Source organism: Tinamus guttatus, unplaced genomic scaffold, assembly GCF_059628265.1.
Source record: "Tinamus guttatus ecotype Peru unplaced genomic scaffold, ASM5962826v1 Tinamus_guttatus_pri_ptg000591l, whole genome shotgun sequence".
NCBI lineage: Eukaryota > Metazoa > Chordata > Aves > Tinamiformes > Tinamidae > Tinamus > Tinamus guttatus.
In genome coordinates this window covers 597,817-620,436 of record NW_028289125.1, presented here as the reverse complement: position 1 = coordinate 620,436, position 22,620 = coordinate 597,817, and the positions used below count along the sequence as shown (strand labels likewise).

The window sequence follows — 22,620 nt, the reverse complement described above, 5'->3', positions numbered from 1 at the left end:
GCAGATTTTATTACTCTTTTCAGCCTGCCAAAGGTATTACTAAACTAAAACTCCCTTTAGTGCTAAAAACTCCCTTTGTGATTCAAGAAGTTTTAACAAAGCTCTGAAGTAAGTTTCATTGGCAGACTGCTTGGTGCTACTACTGTCTTCCAGGAACGCCTGTAGTTACTTCTCGCAACTGCTCTTCAAAGCAACAGATGAATGCAGATATAATTAAAATCATCACTGGAAAATGTCTGACTGCAGAGGATATCATGAAACAATTGAGCAATTGACAGTAAGTTGTCAATGTCCTTTTGGAAGACCTCACAACCAGTGCAGCATCCTTGCTCTTGGCTTGCATTTTAATTTAAGGACAACCTCTGTATTTTAAACAAACAATTCCTGAAAAGAGCAGATTTCATTCAGCCGGCACTCTGGCCAAGCAGTGTTCATGACGACCCACCAGTAAAAAAACGTCTTAGTGGCTATTCTTCCCCTCTTTCTCCAGTTCACCTTGCTCTTGGAGTATTTGGGTGAATCCATTACTTTCTCTCTTTCAGTGGAATCTACATGATCAGCTTTTCATACAGACAGGCAGAGAGAGGAAGGTGAGAGAGCAGAAAAAAATCAGGGGGTCTTCTCTGCTTCTGTGCTCACAGCAATTAGCACTATGTGAGTGATCACGGACCGCCCTGACGGGCAGTAACATTCAGTGTATACATGTTAAGGAAGGCTTCACTTCCCTTTATTCCCCAGGGCAGTGGCATAGGGCTGTGATGATTTTAATGATTCTGGCAGAAGTAGCTCTCAGAAACGTTCGACTTAGTTACAAACCTTGGTAATTTACAACTCCCTGAAAGGAAATACAGAAATAAAAGTAGCCAAAATACCACACAGTTCTTACAAGCTTCTATCTTCCCACGAATTTCAGGTCTCAGGTTTCCGTTATCCAAGTCTCAGATTCAACAACATTAATGAAGTGCAATTAAAGCATCAAATGAAAGCACAATAAACTTTTCATAGCTCAAAAAGAAGGTCCTTCTCACCAATTCATTTTAGTCCATCAGGAAGAGAAAAACAAAAGAGGATTAATCTGATTTACAGAGAGAAAAACAACACTGAATGCACTTTTTGTCAGCTGAGGTGGGGGTAGGGAAAGAAAGGTCCCCAGCTGGTTCTCATCTATATGCCATGATTCTTCATTTAGTTTACACTATTAAACTCAAAAACTCTGCTTTAATCTTAACTATTACAGTATGTCTCAGAGTAGATTCTAACATGTAGCATCCTTGATAGAGTTTCAGACTCTGGCAAAACATCATCTCTCAAACTAGTCATGGCCATATGGGTAGTAAATGCATCCAACATTTTTTCATTGGCGCCTACATTATTACGTCTTGTCACCAATGGTTTCTCGGGTTTTCAAGTAAATTGTTGCACATACTGTGGTTTGGAGCTGCTGAGATGAAGCCCTACATTTATCTGTATAAAGCCAAATCCTTTTTTGGGACTTTTTTTTCCTTCTAATGAACCAACATCTGTTGAAAAAAAAAAGTCATGTTTGCAGAAAGCTGCACAAAAAAATGAAAGAAAACAAAACAACAGAACACTGCCAAGAAGCAAATCTTGCCAAGTTGAACATGGTTAAAAGCAGCTTAAAGAATGAAGGATGGACAGAAGTGGGCATCATACCTGATCTGTCTTCATTTTGTGAATCACACCGTCTACATAATTCTGGGATGGTCTTGAGAGACGTTATGGAATACTGAAAGAAAGGCAAAAAAAAGTATATGAAACAATCCATTTAAAAAGGTAAAAAGCAAGATTTTTCAAGTTTTCTCTCGTATCACGGGCTACACTTACCAAGCTGAGGGTACTTCTGTCAGTCTGATATTATTCTCAAGCAGCATGAAAGAAATCAGGTGGCACTGGTCTATACAACCAACTTTGTCCTGCCTCAAAGAATATCGAACAGATTGTCGAAGCTATGGTAAAGCACCCTACCACCTCAGATTTCTCTTTCCTGTAGCCTATCATTGACCAAGTCATAAATATCCTTCATATATCCATTTTGTCCATGGGATGCACAGATACATCAAAGGTGAGAATAACTCAAGGCTAGACAGCAAATAGCAAGGGTCTCACTTCACCTGCACAGGCATCTATTATAATATTATATTTATTAATGTTTATATACTATTATGTTTATTTTGCACAAATACTTCATGTTGAACAGACTTGGAATTCAAATGTTCATAAAGTAGTACAGAAAAGCAATGCATAATATTTTCACCTTAGAGAAAGGATTTTAGAGTGTGATGCATATACATATCAAACCACAGGCTCCTTTCTTTAAAGCAGACATGTATTACTTCTTTGATATGACAGATACATGTAAATGATTGGTATGTTAGTTCCTGAATTCAACCTTAAAAAGGTAAAGAACAAGGGCAGTATATGTTTATATATTCTAATGAGCATTTTCTTTTCTTAAAACTTGTGGAATAACCTGAATAAGGCACATTAACTACTGTTATAAAACCACAAATTCTGTCACACAGAAATTAAGTTACTTAATACCAATCTTCCTTAATCTAATGCTTCAGTCTTAGAGAAATCTTCGCTTAAACAAATGAAAATTATCATGTGTGTGAAATATCAAAGGCTTTGTATGTATAAAAGTATTAAAAACAGTATTTTGGAATTGAAAACAGAAAAAAAATCCACTTAGAATTAGCACAACTGAAAATTTTTGAAGAATATATATATACCATATGGTTTCAAATAAATGGGTATTTTTAGCTGGAGTGCAATTGAACAGTGAAGCAAACAAAACAACTACACATAAAAACATTAGCTTTACATGCAAAAACACTTCCCTGGCTTTTTGTTGACAGTTTATCATTGGAAGTTTAATTTGCTTCTAACACACAGTTGACAATTTACTTCAAAACAACATAACGTAAAGCTCCTCTGACCAATTTCAGAAATAATCTCTCTGTTTCAAGTGCCTTTAAGAAAGACTGTTGCCCAATGGATCACAGTTATTTTATGCAGCCTCAAAAACTTCCAATGCCTAGTCTTTGACAGCCTGTTTCAGAGAGGTATTGAGAAAATTCACCCATGACAGTAAGAATCTCTCATAAGTATTCCCTGTATCTAACATTAATTCATTAATTAAAATACATGGCAGCAATCCACAGAACTACCCAGTATCTCCAATCTCCATTAAACATGGGAATAAATATAAGGCTGTGATGACTGCTCTAAAATCTGACAGACTAAGGCAACAGATGGCAGAAGAAGGGAGAAAAGGAGCAAGATGCTACTAAACACAAATATAACACATGTTAAACACACACATGCACAAACATTATGTGCTTTGCTTCAGTATAGTTGTTGTTTAATAAAGACTGAGCTGTTAGGCTATACATCTAGCTGTTTCAGCAGGACGATTTAGAAGGCAATGCTGAACTGGTCTAGCAAGATTCTTACAAGAATCCAAGGAACATGTCTCCAAGAAATATGGTAGCTTCGCAAGACCAGCTGGTGCAGTTTAAACCATTACACAGTCTGTAATTCAATTAGAATTAGGTCTTTTGTACTTCATCACTGTGTGTTTTGTCAGGCACCCTCAAAAGCAAAGCACCATTTTTCTCACTGTCTTTTTTCTATACTTTCCTGGAAAAACAATTTTTCTTTCTGCTTCAACATGGCACTAATATGTGCTCATTTACCAATGAGCCACTAAAAAAAAACCTTATTAAATAAGTTATAAATTTGAGAATGCACTTTAATCATACTGATTTGATTTCCTTACATATTTCCTCCTACTTACCTCTGTCCTCAAAAAAGACTTTTGTACATTTACATTTCTGCCATCTGTATTTTGCAGTCAAGACAGACAACTGGCCTTCACTGGAGATACTACAAAGATTCCAGGAAGCAACTGAAAGTACTGTTAAAATGGACTTTCCCATTCATAGACACAATCATGCCCAGCTCTTCCTTCTGTAATTACTTTCTTCCATATTCTAGCTCCAGTTCTGAACTATTACTGACGATTATTAGATTTTCTTTAAAGCCAAAGTTTCAAGTTTGCCAGGTAGAATCATAGAATCACAGAATCATAGAATGCTTAGGGTTGGAAGGGACCTCTAGAGATCATCTAGTCCAAACCCCCTGCATACGCAGGGTCACCTAGAGCACGTGGCACAGGACTGCGTCCAAGCGGGTTTTGAAGATCTCCAGAGAAGGAGACTCCACAACCTCTCTGGGCAGCCTGTTCCAGGGCTCTGTCACCCTCACTGGTAAGAAATTTTTCCTTAAGTTCCTACGGAATTTTTGGTGTTTCAGTTTCCGGCCATTTCCTCTAGTCCTATCAGTGGCCACCACTGAAAAGAGACCATCACCGTCCTCTGCACTCCCTCCCTTGAGGTACTTATAGACACTGATCACGTCCCCTCTCAGCCTTCTCTTCTCCACGCTGAACAGGCCCAGCTCCCTCAGCCTCTCCTCATAGGGCAGATGTTCCAGGCCCCTGATCATCCTTGTAGCCCTGCGCTGGACTCTCTCCAGCAGCTCCACATCCCTCTTGTACTGTGGAGCCCAGAACTGGACACAATACTCCAGATGTGGCCTCACCAGGGCTGAGTAGAGGGGCAGGATCACCTTCCTCAACCTGCTGGAGATGCCCTTCCTAATGCACCCCAGGATCCCACTGGCCTTGGCCACAAGGGCACACTGCTGCCTCATGGTCAACTTGTTGTCCACCATGACACCCAGGTCTTTCTCCGCATAGCTGCTCTCCAGAAGGTCAGTCCCCAGCCTGTACTGGTGTCTAGGGTTATTCCTCCCCAGGTGCAGGGCCTTGCACTTGGCCTTGTTGAATTGCATGAGGTTTTTCACTGCCCAGTTGTCCAGTCTGTCCAGGTCCCTCTGGATGGCAGCGCAGCCCTCTGGGGTATTAGCTACTCCTCCCAGTTTCGTGTCATCAGCAAACTTGCTGAGGGAGCACTCTGTGCCTTCATCCAGGTCATTGATGAATAAATTGAACAGGACTGGACCAAGGATTGACCCCTGGGGGACCCCACTAGCCACAGGCCTCCAACTAGACTCTGCACCGCTGATCACCACGCTCTGGGTCCTGCCATCCAGCCAGTTCCTAATCCACCTCACTGTCCACTCATCTATCCCACACTTGCAGAGCTTGCCCAGGAGGATGTTGTGAGGGACGGTGTCAAAAGCCTTGGTGAAGTCGAGATAGACGACATCCACCACTCTCCCCTCGTCTATCCAGCCGGTCATTTCATCATAGAAGGCTATCAGGTTAGTCAGGCAAGATTTCCCCTTGGTGAATCCATGCTGACTACTCTTGAGCACCTTCTTGTCCTCCATGTGCTTGGAGACAACGGCCAGTATGAGCCGTTCCATCACTTTTCCGGGGACGGAGGTGAGGCTGACTGCCCTGTAGTTGCCTGGGTCCTCCTTCTTGCCTTTTTTGAAGACTGGCGTGACATTGGCCTTCTTCCAGTCTTCCGGCACCTCCCCCGTTCTCCAGGATCTTTCAAAGATGATGGAGAGCGGCTTAGCTATGGCATCTGCCAGCTCCCGCAGCACTCTGGGGTGCATCCCATCAGGGCCCATGGATTTGTGGGTATCGAGGTTCCTTAGGTGCTCTCTGACCCAATCTTCCTCTACCCAGGGCGAGTCTTGCTCTCCACCAGCTTCTTCTCTTGTCTCTAGGGCCTGGGGCTCTAAAGGGCTGCCCTTGGTAAACACCGAAGCAAAGAAGGCATTGAGCAACTCTGCTTTTTCTGTGTTATTTGTAACCAGGGTGCCCATCCCGTCCTCCAGCGGACCCATGTTTTCCCTGATCTTCCTTTTGCTGTTAATGTATTTGAAGAATTTTTTTTTTGTTATTTTTAACGTCCCTTGCCAGCTTGCCTTCCAGACGTGCCTTAGCTTTCCTTGTCGCATCTCTGCACTCCCTAACTACGTTCCTGTATTTCTCCCAGGGGGCCTGTCCTTTTTTCCACATTCTGTATACCGCTGCCTTCTGCTTGAGCATTGCCACAAGCTCCCGGCTCATCCACGCAGGTCGCCTGCCCCCTCTGCCTCCCTTCCTACACACAGGGATGCACTGTTGCTGGACGTGGAGGAAGTGCCACTTGATATATCACAAAGTAACAGCAAACGAGGTAGAAAACAAAACTCTTCACTGCTATACAGTTCTGGTCTCATGATCATCTAGAATAGCATTTTATTTTTTTTCTATTTTTCCATCAATAATCTTAAATTATTCTTACCTACAAAATAAAGCCTCATTGCTCTAAAGTGATGTTTATACTATTTAGGCCCACTAGAGAAAGCATACCCAGCAAAGAGTCAATGGCCATGTCCCAAGGCATAAGTGATAGCGTGAGAGATTTCTGAAACACATCAGACTGTTTTATTAGTCAATGCATTATAAAAATATTTTGTGGTGGACAGTGAAATTTAGTAAGAGAAAAAAGAGCTTCTTATAAGGCTAATGCTCATAATAGCATTTTGATTGATGATGGGAATATGGGTTATTTGTTTCCATTTCTCTTATCTGTTGCGATGGCTTTTTTTGCTTTTAAAGCATGCCTCAAACCCGAGACAGTGAATTTCTGTAAATCCCTTGGGAACTTTGTAAGGTGGAGAAATAATAACTGCAGGTGGAAGAGAAATAACAGCAAATGAGACAAGGGAAAGTAACAAGTATTTGATGCAAATGCAGATAATTCCCTTTTTCTTCAACACACAATATTATTTCAGGGAACAATTGAACCTCTCTCCTCAAACAAAGCATTGCTAGTCATGCAAAACAGACTACAGATTTTGAGTAAATAAAAATGTCAGCCATTTAAATGTAATATGGTTCTCAGATTTTAACACACTGAACACATGTAACACAACGGAACACATGATAAAGAAAACATCAGTTTCTAGCAAGACCATTCTCTGCAGTGCTGTTTGACTGCAAGATGCACTTGTATCCAAGAAATATTAGAAACTTCCAAGTAAGGTCCAGTTTAGCACTGCCATCACAGACTCAGTCTGTCATTTGGTCAAAGCTATTTGAATAATCAGAGCAATAACCTATGAACTCATCCCCACATAGTTTACAAATATCTCGCACCTGAAACATTCATTATAGGTCATTTGGTATTACTTCTGGAAATGAATAAATATAAACATTTTAATTTGCAGTGAAATAAAGATCCTGTACTTTAACAAAAGGACTAGGGAACCTTCAAGTAACCATGACTATGGTTATGTGCAAATAGTCATGACTATGAGTATGTGCAAAATGTTAAAGTAATAGGGAAAAACTGGAAAGTTTAAAATATGTTTTTATTTTAAACTGTTTCTGACATTAATGCAACCTACAGGTCCTCATTTATTTACAGGTTCTTTGTGTGAATAGTTACTAACTTCATAAATTTCCTCATAAAGAAATTAACAAAAATACTCAACTTGGCTGCTTAGGGTCACTGTGAATAGAGTATTATCACTGCACAATGCAAGCACAAACATATTCTGTCTACGCTACATTCAGGTCAGCTGTATTCAATTCATCCGCAATACATCAATTTGCAAAATAATAATCTTATTTTGAGAAATGTCCACTTTCATCTACTTATGTACAAATGCAATATTAATCAAAACCAAACGAAAAACATTTAAGTCTCTATTTGCTCTTTAAACAGATCTTGGCGTATTTTCCGCAGTTACTACATTCTGATTCTTTGGGTTTAAATAGTTTACAAGGATCAGGGTTAAGAGAGTGGCTTTCTAATGCATGTACTTTTTCAAGTACATCATTATAACAGTTTTCTTGACATCATTATTTTTAGTCAGTACTTTTTTTCAATAGATTAGAACCAGGGGGCTTTCAAGAACAATTTCAATTGCTAACACCGATGTGGTACAGCTGCTCATTCCATGCCTGCTTAATGGTAAAATGTGGAGGTCAGGTATCTGCATATTATATACATTGAGAGAGGAGTTCAGTATTAGAATAACCAGGAATTCCCTTTCTATGTTATTTCTGGCAAAAACTCTTTGTTTTTCCTACTTGTTAAAGACTGAGAGTAAAAATGCTACCTCTATAATTTGTGCTAGTTTTTAATTCAAGACTCAGCATCACATCAGAGAACAGACTGTTAAAAGGCAGTCTGAGTCACTCGTTGGAAAAGTGAGTAACCTAACCCACCAGTATGCAGCAACAGCCACAATGGGAGAGACATGGAGAGGTTACATCTAATATGTTTTAGAGTTTTATAAAACTGAGTATAGAAACAGATACTAAGACATGATCTACCATATAACTGTGATAAAAAGAAATTGCCCATAATATGGTATCCTCTCAGGATTGGCTCATTGTCTTGCAATATCTTGGGCATTTGCTCTCTTCTGCATTCACAGAAAATCAATGTTACAATAGGTAAAAGTGAAATCCTCTCCCAAAGGAATCCATCTGCCAATAAAGCATCTGGAATGTTTTAAAATGAATCAGGACTCCCAAATGCTGAAGGAAAAACAGGGCCCTTTGTTTAAAATATATATATATATAATATCATATATTATATGTATATAAAGAATGTGGGGGGAGATAAGGGCATACTATCTTTGATAGGCCTGAAGAGGGAATTAATAAATTCTGACAATGGTGGATTTAATTTATGTATTCAGGTCTCTGGTTAATCAGACATTAGCAGGCCTGTTACAAATAAAGCAGAAACATTGGCAGAAGTATTACTAAGGGAATATACTGTATCAGTACTTCCTATAAGAAACACTAACTACTACCTTGTAACAGCAGTATTTTTTCTTACAATTACGGTTGCTGCTAGGTCTAGTGCTGTCTCAGAATCCCTGAAAGTCCTTCTGCCTTTTGCTGCACTTGACAATGCCACAAGCAGCTATATCACACCTACTTAGTAAAACCCGGCTGGATTTTAAGATGGCTGCTGCAGCAAAGAGTATAGTTGCAAATCATATGAAGAGGGAGCAAATTGGAGGCAGGAAAGCTTTTACTTTTGAGCTCTCCTTACAATTAAAAAAGAAACAGACAAACTTTAATTTTCATGACTAGGGCTATAATGAGCATGTAACTTATTCAAGAATCTCCTGAGTCTTATGTACTCTTACACAAGCAATCCAGAAATAATACAGATTTATTAATTTGATTTGCAAGTAACTTTCACACACTGAAGTAGAGGACTCAATTTCTTTCAAGCTCGCAAAAGACTTCCTTTACAAAAACGTATTTTTATTCTGTACTCAAACTATTTAAACTTTCCTATACATAAGGTAAAAAGAAATCTGGCTTCTAATAAGTGTTGTTTGTTGTAATTCATGACTGATATATCTAAGATTATCTCAGCTTGAATAAATAAAGACTTGGACTTACCGATATATCGTCACTAAAATCTATTTCATCCAAATCAAGGTATTCAGGGGCTTCCATTATTCTCCTCTGGACATTTTGGGTGAGCCAGAACAGTAGCAAAGACCTAAATAAGAGAAGAGAAAAGGGTTATCTACTAAAGAGTTCAAAACACACACAAATATTTTAACAGAGTTAGTAGAATATTGGAAAAGTTTCATTTACATAGTAAAGTCTTTATCTTAAAAGCTAAACTTGTCTTCCACTACCTGCACAACTGAAGAAGTCAGTCCAAATAATTAGGGAAAGATAACTATGCGGAAGTCATACAGATTTGATCCTACACCACTCAGTCCTCCCACAAATTCAATATAAGTATAAACGTCTAAGCTATCGAAGATACCCATCTGACTTGCAACTATAGATATATCTTCTCCTAAGGATGCCATTAGTTCACTGTCCAGAACGCGGCAACTTGTTACCAAAGTTTCTGTTACTACAGTTCAGGAAGGCATACTGTCCCAAGGAAGTGAAATCCTATCACACCTTTCCATGTCCATTTCTCCATGCAAGCACACTAACATGAGATGCAGACCATCCTTGAGAGGAAAAAAAGACGGTGCTTTACTGATGGATGATTTATCTCACTCTGCAGCTGCACTCTCCCCAAAACAATGCAAAAGGATAAAGCAGAAGTCTATCTGTGAGCAGTGACTCTGAGGATGCTTCATCATTTCCTCACAACAAAGGGAAAAAGAAGAGAAAAATCTACCTGGGAACAGAGCAAGCAATTTCACCGGAAAATTCAGTTCTGAATAAACCTGAGCTGAATGAAGCTCTGAATAAACCTCAGCTCAAAAAATTTGGAAGGTCAAGAACAATAAAACATTTATAACTTCCTTAATCCTAATCAGAATGAAGGCAGGCATCACCACTAAAGACAAGCAATACAGAGTTAAAGTTGTAAAGGAAGACATTTTACAGTTATCTGATAAAGAAGGGTGATAATGCATTTTTAAATGATGTGCGAAGGATTAAGTATGTTTATGGAAGCAAAATAATACTTCTAGTACTTGTGCATAAGAAAAAGAAATGCCTGAAGGAATGAAAAAAAAAGAAAAAAAAGGACAAAAAATGCTTATGAATAATGCAAATTCAGCTGTGAGTATCTAAACAAAATCATTGTATGAATCTCTCACATGTGGTTAAAAATGCCCTAACATAAGAGCTTTGAAGAAAATACTTTCCTGCAGGTGTTATATTCATTGGCAGGCAAAAAACCTCAATCATTAATCTCCTTCATAATACCTTCCCACCCACAAAACTGGTTTTAAGACAGATGTTCTTGAAAAGCTATTAAAGGAGGAATTGAGAAGCACACTCTCTGCTGCAAAACTGCAAAAGCTGGAAAATTATTTCTCATCAAACTACTGAAGATAAAGGATTGTTCACTATTGCTTTCCATTTAAATGAAATAAAAACATGGTGTTTCTTTAACATACTGGGATATTCCCCACTTTGCTGCAATAAGGTGTAGCTACAGAGAAAGAATACTACCTATTTTTGGCTCTCGCTATATGAGTGAAGCAGAGAGGAAAGAGATGGCTACAAAGAGGGAGGGGTAAAAAAAAAAAAAAAAAAAAAAAAAGGTAAAATCTTAGCTCTCCAAAAAGCAAAAAACAGAACAAGTAAATTTCTGTTCCAGCCTTATATGAGAAAACAAACAGAAACACAACAGAATAGAACAGAAACATACAATTTCTGTGTATTTTAAACTTTGCGCTTTAACATGCTGTATTTGGGTGATATTATTACTAATTTGTGGTAAAATATTCTGTCACCTATACCATCAAAAAATAACAACCAAGCTGCTTTTGCAAGCACAGGAAATGATCAAAAAAAAGTCCTGCTTTGTTTAAATCTATACATCTATCTACTCTGTGTTCATCAGCAAAACCTCTTCTCTACCAACTAAAACCTTGCAGACCAACTAAAACCTTCTTGACACTGCAGATGAGCAGATCAGGACAAGAGATTGCAGAGATAACTGGTACGGCACAAAACCACAAAGAGATCCTTAATGGTATCTGCCAGAGCACACAACACATTTACCTAAAAATTAGTCAAGTTTATATTCCAGAGAGCAGTGAGAAACACGACATGAAACTTTGATATATTGAGTGATAGCCTGGTAAGCTGCCTGAAATAGTCTCATCCAACCTTAACCATTCTGTGATATGAGAGTGACAAGGCTGGATAAACAGAATGAAAAAAAGATGAGCAACAAGCGACTTCATTCCCCTGGGGTTAATTATGTCACAACTAAAGTAATGAACAGGCTTCTACAGAACCTGTACAGGGAAAATTTCTGAACTCTCTTAGCTATGATCATTATTATCACCAATAGAATACAAATGAAAAATACAGATTGGGGAATTGTTTGAAAAATATTTTTAAGAATTTGCTTGTCTACTGGTTAAAAAACATGCAATTATATAAGTTAGTACAAACAATTAATAACTGCATTTACAGAAAAATGAAATTTAGAAATGAACTGAGTTTATACCTTTCTGTCCAGAGCTGCCTAGAAATACCACTCTTTTGAAAAAGAATGATCTCAGTAATAGATATGATGACCGAAGGAACTTTGTTCTTGTTTCAGGGATGTTGCAAGGATCACCTGCATTCAGGCAGAGATCCCTAATTTCAGATCCCAGTCATTTCAAGTAACATTAACTTAAGGTTTGTCATTTTAGACTTCTGCATGGCTCCTACCAAAACAACGGGGATGATTTTCACCAGACAATATTCTGTGGGAGAATAGCTTTAAGTTCACTTTTATATTACTGTCTCCTTGTCCAAAAAATGAATACACAGTATTAGCCAATGCACTAAAACATACTGAGCAACAGACTCTCTGCAAAAATAAGCACATTTGTCGGAACATGCTCCCACAATAAACAGCTTGGGCAACCTTAATGTTTTTCTGTCATTGCCAACTAAGTCAGTTTCAGAAGTAAAATAAACGGCATCTACCTATGTGCTGTCTTACCCAAATTACAGGATTTCAGAATCTACCCTGTGTACACAAGTTGGTATGTATATGAAGAATGAGAATCAAAATACCATAGCTGAAAGGTAAAAGACATCTATGGACCACATCACATACAAACAGCCTGAAAACCACAACCACAGCAGCTTCAATGAATTCAAGTTTTTAATCCGGAATTTTAACTGGAATTTAACTGAAAACAGTTAACAACAACATAATAACAACAACAAAAATGACTATTCCCTATTACCACTGACTAATCTCTATAACAAGATTTTAAAACTTGATTTCAAAGTTTTATATTTTCAAATATAATTTTTGGTTTCTAATGGAAAGATGAAAACCTACTTTCTTTTTTATATTGCCTAAAATGGCTCAATCTTGAATGAGTAAATGATCACTGAGTATTATTGCCCAAATAAAAGGAAACACAACAAATACCCCCTAAAGGTACAGAAACAGTTCCTGAAGTCAAAAAATTTTTAACACTTTAACCGATGCTGATTCCTGATGCTTAGCCATTCATTTTTTTCTTTAAAATTTCAGCAGATAAGATAGCCAAGTAAATTTCAATGTATGTTTGGCATATTTCAAAATAGTTTTAATACTGTTTCTTTCAAAATCCAGTGTGTTTGTGATTCTTGTTTAAATAAAGGCTGCCTGTAAACTCACAGAATCACAGAATGGCCAAGGTTGGAAGGAACCTCTAGAGATCATCTAGTCCAACCCCATTGCTCCAGCAGGGACACCTAGAGTACGTGGCACAGGGTCACATCCACCCCAGGTTTGAAGATCTCCAGAGAAGGAGACTCCACAGCCTCTCCAGGCAGCCTGTTCCAGGGCTCTCTCACCCTCACAGTGAAGAAGTTCTTCTTCACATGGAGATGGAACTTCCTGTGTTTCAGTTTGCACCCATTATCCCTTGTCCTGTCACTGGCCACCACTGAGAAGAGTTTGGCCCCATCCTCCCCTCAGGTATTTGTACATGTTGATCAGATCCCCTCTCAATCTTCTCCAGACTAAACAGGCCCAGCTTGCTTAGTCTTTCCTCATACAACAGATGCTCCAGTCCCTTAATCACCTTCATGGCTCTCTGTTGGACCCTCTCTAGAAGCTCCACGTCCCTCTTGTACAGGGTAGCCCAGAACTGCACCCAACACTCCAGGTGTGGCCCCACTAGAGCTGAGGAGAGGGGCAGGATCCCCTCCCTTGACTCGCTGGCAACACTCCACCTGATATAGGTCAGGATCCCACTGGCCTGCTTGGCCATGAGGGCACATTGATGACTCATGGTTAACTTATTGTCAACCAGGACTCCCAAATCCCTCTCCGTGGAGCTGCTTTCCAGCAGGGCAATCCCTAATCTGTCCTGGTGCCTGGGGTTATTCCTCCCCAGGTGTAGGACACTACACCTGTCCTTGCTGAACCTCATGAGGTTCCTCTCTGCCCAACTCTCCAACCTGTCCACGACCCTCTGAATGGCAGCACAGCCCTCGGAAGTGTTGGCCACTCCTCCCAGTTTGGTATCAACTGCAAACTTGCTGAGGGTGCACTCTGTGCCCTCATCAAAGTCACTGATGAACAAGTTGAACAGCCCTGGGTCCAGTACTGACCCTTGCGGCACACCACTGGCCACAGGCCTCCAACTAGGCTCGACCCCATTTTTCACAACCCTCTGAGCTCTGTCATCCAGGCAGTCCTTAATCCACCTCACTGTCCACTCGTCCAGTCCACACTTCCTGAGCTTCCCTATGAGGATGTTATGGGAGCTGCTGTTGAAAGCGTTGCTGAAGGCAAGGTAGACAACATCCACGGCTCTCCCATCGCTCATCCAGCCCTCCCATAATCCCATTGTAGAAGGCTGTCAGGATGGTTAAACACAACTTTCCCTTGGTGAATCCATGCTGACTACTCCAGATGACCACCTACTCATTCACACGCACACAGATGGTCTCTAGGATGAGCTGCTCCATCACCTTTCCAGGGATGGAGGTGAGGCTGACTGACCTGTAGTTTTCCGACTCCTCCCTCTTGCCCTTTTTGAAGACTGAAGTGACGCTGGTTTCTTCCAGTCCTCTGGGACCTCCTCTGCTCTCCATGACCTCTCAAAGATGACGGAGAGAGGCTGAGCAATGACCCCCACCAGTTCCCTCAGCACTCTTGGGTGCATCCTATCCAGGCCCATGGATTTATGAGTGTCCAGTTTGCCTAATCAATCTCTAACCAAATCCTCCTCATCCAGTGGAAAGTTTTCCTCTCTCTCGGTTTTCTCTCATCTCTGGGTGCTGTAGTTCAACTCCAATTCTTGTAATTCACTGTCTCTGTGAAATTTTCATGGAACAGGAAAAGATATTCTGGTAAAAATGGTAAATACTGCTGAAAAAAAAACACACACAAAAAAAGAATTACTACTGTCCTCTGCCTTTGATGGTGAAAAGCAGCAGAAGTGTCCCTCATTTCCCTACTGCTTAGCTAGAAGTCAGGAGCTGCCAGAATCATAGAATCATAGAATGCTTAAGGTTGGAAGGGACCTCTAGAGGTCATCTAGTCCAACCCCCCTGCACACACAGGGTCACCTAGAGCACGTGGCACAGGGTGGCATCCAAGAATAGTCATCAGTAGCCAACTAAGGTCAACTAAAGTATGGTAGAAGGTGGAAATGCTCTATAGAACTTACACCTTTGCCACAACCTTCCCACTGACAAGAATATTTCCCCTTAGCTGTTGAATTTGCATTTTTTTTCCATCAGTTGATGCTTCTCAGCATATCAGAAGCCAGAGAAGTAAAAGGCTGTGCCTCTATCAGTGGCCAACTGCATTTCACCTGGAGATGAACAAAATTTATCATGGCAGTCCTCCATTCTGCCATGGAGGCACTCCAACATGGCCTCCCTTCAGATGGTGTCGACTGTCTTCTGAAAAAATAAAAGACCATATGAAACACAGAGAGGCCAAAACTCTGAAAAGAAAACTGGTAACCAACACAAACACACTTCCTCTATGGAAAACTTTTCTTTCTCAAGACAGTCTTCATTTATGTGTAAAGAAAGGGTAAAAAACTTAGGCATTCTGCTCCATAAAATAAGCCTTTCAGTCTTTTCTTGATGTGGTGAAACAGGACAACACCTCAGAGAACAAATACTATGACCAAATAAGATTTTCCATGACCATACTTGGAGTCTTATTCAGGAGGTGTACTTTTTGATACAATTTAACATAGTAAAACTACATTATATATAATACAAACCATATGGTGAGGATACTAGTCAGAGCTGTGATTATTTTGAGAGCTCTGCAACTGGCTGAAACCAGCATATCACCAGAAGTATAAACAAACTGAGCAGTATTCAGAAGCAGATCATGAGTAAACTGCTCAAATTCAAGATAAAAATTAGTTGCAATTACACTTGCAACTGCTAGCAATGGATGACAGCAGATGAACAACTTAATTTCAACATCAATATAAGAGGAATACAGATTATTTTCTCTCAAATACTAGCAGAAACTTCTGATATTTAACTAAATCAAGCTGCATGTTAAATATTCTGTAGAATATTCACCCAGAAAAATGTGTTTCCTGTCTGGCAATTCAGCCTGCAGACACAGAGACACATACACACATACACATATTTATACAGGTAAAATATATCCTATCTGCTCATAGAATTTGAAGCTGAAAAGAGAAAAATAAAACAATACTTCACCCATATCTATTCAAGTAAAATATTGTTATTGTTTCAGGACATATTTCCATTCGGAAATAATGAAGAAAATATCCAACTAAAAATTACCAGAGAGAAATGTGGCAATAGTAGCACCAGTATAGCATACCTGGCACATGTTGTGTTGTATAGCAGATACTAAAAAATTACTAGATTGCAAAATGAAATAAATTATCCTTGTACTTTTCAAACATGAGCTGTGTTTTTCCAAAATGTAGCAGTTCCTCTGCTATTATTCTTCCCAGATAAAAGTTGTTTCTCTGAAATGAAATCTTGTTCCTGACAAACATGAAATACCATTAGGTGAGTGGAGAAAAAAGAGCAAAGTAATTCACAGGGTAAAGAAAGCAATAGTGTTATAGAAAGAGGGAACAAATCAGAATTTCTGCAAAGCTTAGTGTAAACTTATAGTGCACAGCACCCATTCCACAGGTGGAATATTGCCCACGGGCTTTACTGACTGCCCCACCTCCTTTCCTCCCCACCCCAAACAACTAACGGTTGGTAACTGAGAATGCATAATTGAATTATTTATGCATACCTACACAATAGGAACAGACAAAAGATAAAGTGTCTTTAAACATATGCTTCAGTTGTCACTCTAAAAAGCTGCTGCTGAATGCAACAGAGAATGTTTGGTCCTCTAACCCTAGTGTGCTATGCAGTATAACAAAAGCACTCTAACATATTCAGGACCACTACTATACTTAGGAAATAGTGAAGATGCGCTATTGATGTAAGCAAAGAAGCCTGGGCAGTGGGTTCTAACAAAGCTGGTCAAGGCAAAGACCACATCTTTCCAGCTGTCATACACAGTCCTACTGCTTTTCAGGCTTCTTAGGCTTCCTGTTCATCTGTGCACTGCCTCATATTAAAAACAGCATGTTCCTCACAACGGTGATCATATATTCGCTCTGTGTTTGCCTGGCTTTTCACATAGCCTGTGTCCTTGTCTGTGAGCAGAGCTCTATATTACAAGGATAGCAATCCAATAAAAGAATAAACATGATGCAAATATGTTGCAATAGTCTTCAGAAAAGGTCATTCTTTGCAGAAGATCCATGCAACAACTGAAAAATCATTTTTCAGCAAATACAGATGGTAGCTCTAGAGGCCATGCAGACAGCACCAAGAGCACAGAAAGCTTGCAGCTCCATCCTTACATCACAAGCATGAACAGTATTTTTTCTATTATAAATACAGGTGCTTTAGCAAAGCCCTAGAATCCTAGAATCACAGAATGCTTAAGGTTGGAAGGGACCTCTAAAGGTCATCTAGTCCAACCCCCCTGCACATGCAGAGTCACCTAGACCACATGGCACAGGATCCAAGTGGATTTTGAAGATCTCCAGAGAAGGAGATTCCACAACCTCCCTGGGCAGCCTGTTCCAGGGCTCTGTTATTCTCACTGTAAAATTTTTCCTTAAGTTCCTCTGGAACTTCTGATACTTCAGTTTCTGGCCATTTCCCCTAGTTCTATCAGTGGCCACCAGTGAAAAGAGGCCAGCACCATCCTCCTCACTGCCTCCCTTGAGGTACTTATAGGCACTGATCAGGTCTCCTCTCAGCCTTTTCTTCTCCAGGCTGAACAAGCCCAAACTTCTCATTCATATTTACATTCCCTTTATTAACACCAAGGGGTTCAATCAACACATATTCAAACAGTCAACTTCAGACTGAAGAGTGAGACACTGCAACTCAGGCTCAGGTTCTCTGGCTATTGAAGCATTCCCTTTTAGCTTCTGCATTTTTATATAATGACAACCTGATATACTGTGACACGATTTTGACACTAATAAGTCATATGGGGATTTGTGATACTCTAATGCAGTCTGCAGTGCACTGTTCAACCAATTTTGTTACCTTCTAGGGCTCCCAGAGACTTTTCTCTAATTATGTGGAATAGCATTGTTTCTATTACTTGTCCCACTCAATGTCTGGATTTTCTCTCACTGACTGAGCACCCCTTTTGTACTAGTTTATTTACTTTTCTTCCTTTTATGTAGTCCAAGAAAAATATATCATGCAAAGAAAATTACCTGTCCAGTCAACTTTAAAATATAAAAAAAAATGGGGGAGTCTCAATAGGAGAGTGAAGATGTTTTAAAGAGAACAGATGAATTTGAAATAAGAGTTTATTATTAAAAAAAAAAGTGAAGTTAACAATGAGTTTGAAAAACAATGTGATTTATTTCAGTGAAGGAATGAATTCTGAGACTGGAATTACCTTATCCCTTATCACGTTTATTCAGAAGTTTCCCTGAGTTCAAAAGTTCACGGCAGCAATTTATAATAGTACGGTACTCCTGAAGCAAGTCAAAGTAAAAGCACTGCTTTTAATCATCTCACAAGTACTACACAGTTTTGCTGATAGGACAGGAATAGGGACACAGTGTTGTTCCACTGCTGGATGGATGCTATTTTTAAGATTTAATTGAAAAAAAAAAAACAGCCCTGAAATACACAAATACCAAGCCCAATTCTCTTCCTAATGAAGTCAGTGCACATCCAACATTGCTTTTAGATGAGAACAAATGTAATTGTTTCCGGCTGAATAGAGATAGAACTCTTCCAGACATCTATCCAGATCTCAAGATTGCAGATTTATCCAACCTTGACCATGAAATAACTTGGGTTTAGACTCTACGAGTCTTAAGAGAGATTATTTAAAGAAGTCATGTCGAGGTAGGAAAAATGTGTGTTTCACCTGCTTTATCTTCTACCCTCATGAATTGCACGGAAAATTCACCACAACTTGAGTTAATATTGACTATTTTTAATAATTACAATGACTGACAATAAGCAGTCTAAAAAAAATCTGTACATCAGGAGGCAGAGAGCAAGGATAAAATATATAAGTATGCTCATTAAGAGACAGCTCCTCATGCTTTCTTTAGCACCCTGAATAGTACTCCACTCCACATAGTACTCTACATTTTAGTCCAAAAGCAAAGTCTGAGAGGATGACATCTTAGCTGAAATACAGTACATGAAAGCTTTACCATCAATCTCTGTGTGACTATGACTTAACCCACCTTGAGGCAAGGAATGTCAGCCTGTTAAGAGATGCTTCCCTACAGTTTCCTCTGCCTTCTCTTCCAAATATTACTCCATTTGGTGCTCTCATGAACATTTGTTACATATAATACTAAAAGAGACCAAGTTCACTTCCCTTCTGCCAAAAGAAAACAGCCTAAATAAAAAAAGAAATCAGTGTCCAAGTCTACTGAGCAGTGTGCCTAGCTGAAAAGTTGTTTGCACTTTAACATAGTTGTGAAGATATCTGATAAGCTCAATGAGAGTAACTCAGCATATCGTCTAATAATTGCTATCTTTTCCACCCCATAGTTTTGCACTTCCTTTGAGATTCAAGAATAGAGAAAATTGGACTCAAAGCATTCAGTCAGAATGCATGCACTTGAGTATTTTGGAAGGGGGCCTAGAAAAATAAACTTGTTTGTTTTAATTAGCCTTGAAGAAAAAACCTTTGGAGTTGGAAATTAGTATTTGTTATCTTAAAACTGTAACAGTATATGTGATTCAAGGACTGCACAGAAGTTAATGCACTGTCCTTGTATTCTCAATGAAACTATCAAAATAAGTAAGAGGTCAGCAATCTGTTTAAAGACCAACCTTTGATTTGCTGTTTTGATTAATTTATGTTTGTATTCCCTTTGAACTATTACAAGGCTATTCACTGATAATATGAAACACACTACCTTCCTATAGTAATATGCTCACTTTGCTGCACTCTTCCTGTAAGGCAATGTTTTCATGTAGGATGATTTTCATGTAAACTGTGGAAGCAGAAAATGTCCAAAAACTTTTCCAGTCAGCTAATTCTTTCTCGGTCTTCGACTGCGTCTGTCCTAGACAGTCTCTGCACATGCGGAGGGGAACATATGACTACTGCCTTTGACACAGTCCCAAACTAAATGTCAAGGAAGTGTGATTTACTTCAGCTTCTAACAATCTTAAATTTGTACGAGACCTGCAAAGTGGCCTGTCACTGCCACATACCAACCTGCCAGCCAGGTCTGTAGGAAGGGCAGTGCTTTCACAGACATATTAAGGACATCAATACAGTTCCTGATGAGTACACCTCTCCTCCCAGACCAGCCATTCTACTATCTGCACGCAGAGGGCCACAGAGTAACTTTAAGAAATAATTTTTATATGCTCATTCCCTATTGAATAATTTTCCACCTAGACAGGCCACTTCCCTCTGAGGGAAGACAAATTGAAACAACGCACTGTTGTTTGTCGCAACACTTTCTGTTAAAGCACACCAAACTAGCCAAATACAGAAAATATCCTGTAGTTTTACTTAACTTCCATTCCTATTTTCATTCTGCATACTAAGCTATAGACTCCTATTTCCTGCCAAAGATCTGTCCTATTTGGGCAGGGTGGCTGTTCCCTTCTTTTGTGTAAGAAAGGCTCTTTAAGTAGTAATGAATTCTGCATCTTCCTTTAAACAATTTTATGATTATATAATTAACATATTTGGATTCATGATTTTATAACCATTGATATTACATATAACATTTTGTAAATTATATATGCTCACTAAATATATTACAATTATATATTTAATTATGTCATCTTAAATACTTATTCCCAAAATAATTTTTTCAGCTTTTGCACTAAAATTTTTGTGACAGTATGACACTATGACAACAAAGTGTTTTTACTGAATATGCATTGTACTAGTTTTCAAATTTCTGCCACAACAGGAGTACTCAGTTTCCTTTAAAATACACAGGTATACAAAATATTAAACTAAAACAAAACAAAAAACTACTCAAAGTATGATGCTACCATTCAGGAATGAAAGGGCCACTTCTTCCTTATAAAAAGTATATTCTCTAGAAAATCTAGAATCTCTAGAACCGCAGAAGTGTTCAGGTTAGAAGGGACACCTGGAAATCAGCTAATCCAAAACCTCTGTACAAAACAGGTTCAAGGTAGTATATAAGTTAAAAATATTTTAAGGGTATAAACATCAAGGAAGAAAAGTCTTTAATTATAATGGAAGAAGATAACAAGTGAGTTTTTTCCCAATAACAATAACAAAAAACAAACACTAGGAAAACATCTCATGGGCAACATCTATTAAGACTGTGAAATAAGCTAACGAAATAACAGAAATCTGACTGACACATTCCAAGTGAGAGCAGGAAACATACTTGAAAATGCTGTGTGCTGTACTGGTGCTGATGGGTGCTTGTTAACCACTACTGCTTTCTCTAAGATTTTTTTTTACTATTTTGCTGACTTATAAATGTATATAAAACCAGATTTGACAAGTTTCATTTCAAATGCTTACTGGATATCACAATTTTAGTAACGTAGACTATCCAACACTGACAAATAAACTCAAGATAGAGATGATACAATTTTTCATTTTGTATACATTTTTACAGATTGTCATGATTGTAGTGCTTTTTCATTTTAAAAATTACAGGTCTTTTTTTAACAAAGCTTAAAAAGAGACAAAAACTTTTTAGGCCTTGCAGAAATAGATATCTATATTAAAATAATTGTTTGCATAAACATTAAATAAACAAGCTGCATTTGGGGCATTGCATTATACTGCTCATTAGGACTAACATATCCTGTTTGTTTTGCTCATTCAAAAAGAAACAATAAAAAGAAATTATTAATGAGAGCAACATTTTACAGCATCTTTAAAGGAAGCTGGTGCTGGTAAACACATGTTCTAATGGGAAATTGCCATAATCCTGGCTACATCCTAGCAGGCTCAGAAAATATTTCTTAAAAGTCTCTCTTATAAAATCTAGAACATATGTACAACAGAGTACATTTCACGTCCTTTTAAGGAACTTGCTAGATTAATAAAGAGAACACGACTCTTATGTTTCCCCTGAAACGTCTGCATTTTCCTACAGGTACTCTGCAATACTGTTTTTCTCCCCTATTTGCAAATTTCTCTACTTTTGTATGTCTGAGAAGGAGCCCCTGAAAGCTCACATCCAGACTCTCCCACTGACAGTACTTAATGTAAGCTCCTAATGCAGTATAACCACCACACAGTCCATTGATAAATGCATTTCATTACATTTGAGTCATTAAGCTCCTACCACATCTTCCAGGACAATTATCTGAGAATCAATAAAGTTGTTATTTTTTATGTGGTTGCTAAGAGGTTTTGAAATTGATTGTACAGTCTTTTTATTACTATTGACTGATTCATCAAAGAGAACACAAACAGATCAGCACAGCTCCTTTACTAATTGTCATTCAGCTAAATAACTATAAGCCATTAGGGACATATAAAAGTCACATATTTGAAAATAGAGAACACTCATTGTTCTGGCAATTTTTTTTTTTAAGATTCTGCCACTTGAACAAGGTAGATGACTTTTGCTGCAATCTAAAATGGACAGCATGAGTCCCTCAGTTCTTAGATATTTTTTTTAGCT

At 38.7% G+C, this 22,620-nt stretch overlaps 1 protein-coding gene across 1 annotated transcript in view; it reads right to left on the bottom strand.

Moving 5' to 3' along the window:
• SNCAIP (synuclein alpha interacting protein) overlaps positions 1–22,620 on the bottom strand; it is an 81,580-nt gene that overhangs the window by 38,638 nt on the left and 20,322 nt on the right. Inside the window, exons 2-3 of the mRNA XM_088534707.1 lie at positions 9,425–9,527; positions 1,675–1,747 (exon numbers count right to left, since the gene is read on the bottom strand). Of these exons, the coding sequence (XP_088390833.1) occupies positions 1,675–1,747; positions 9,425–9,481 (130 nt within the window). The 5' untranslated portion in view covers positions 9,482–9,527. The remainder of the gene's footprint in view (positions 1–1,674; positions 1,748–9,424; positions 9,528–22,620) is intronic.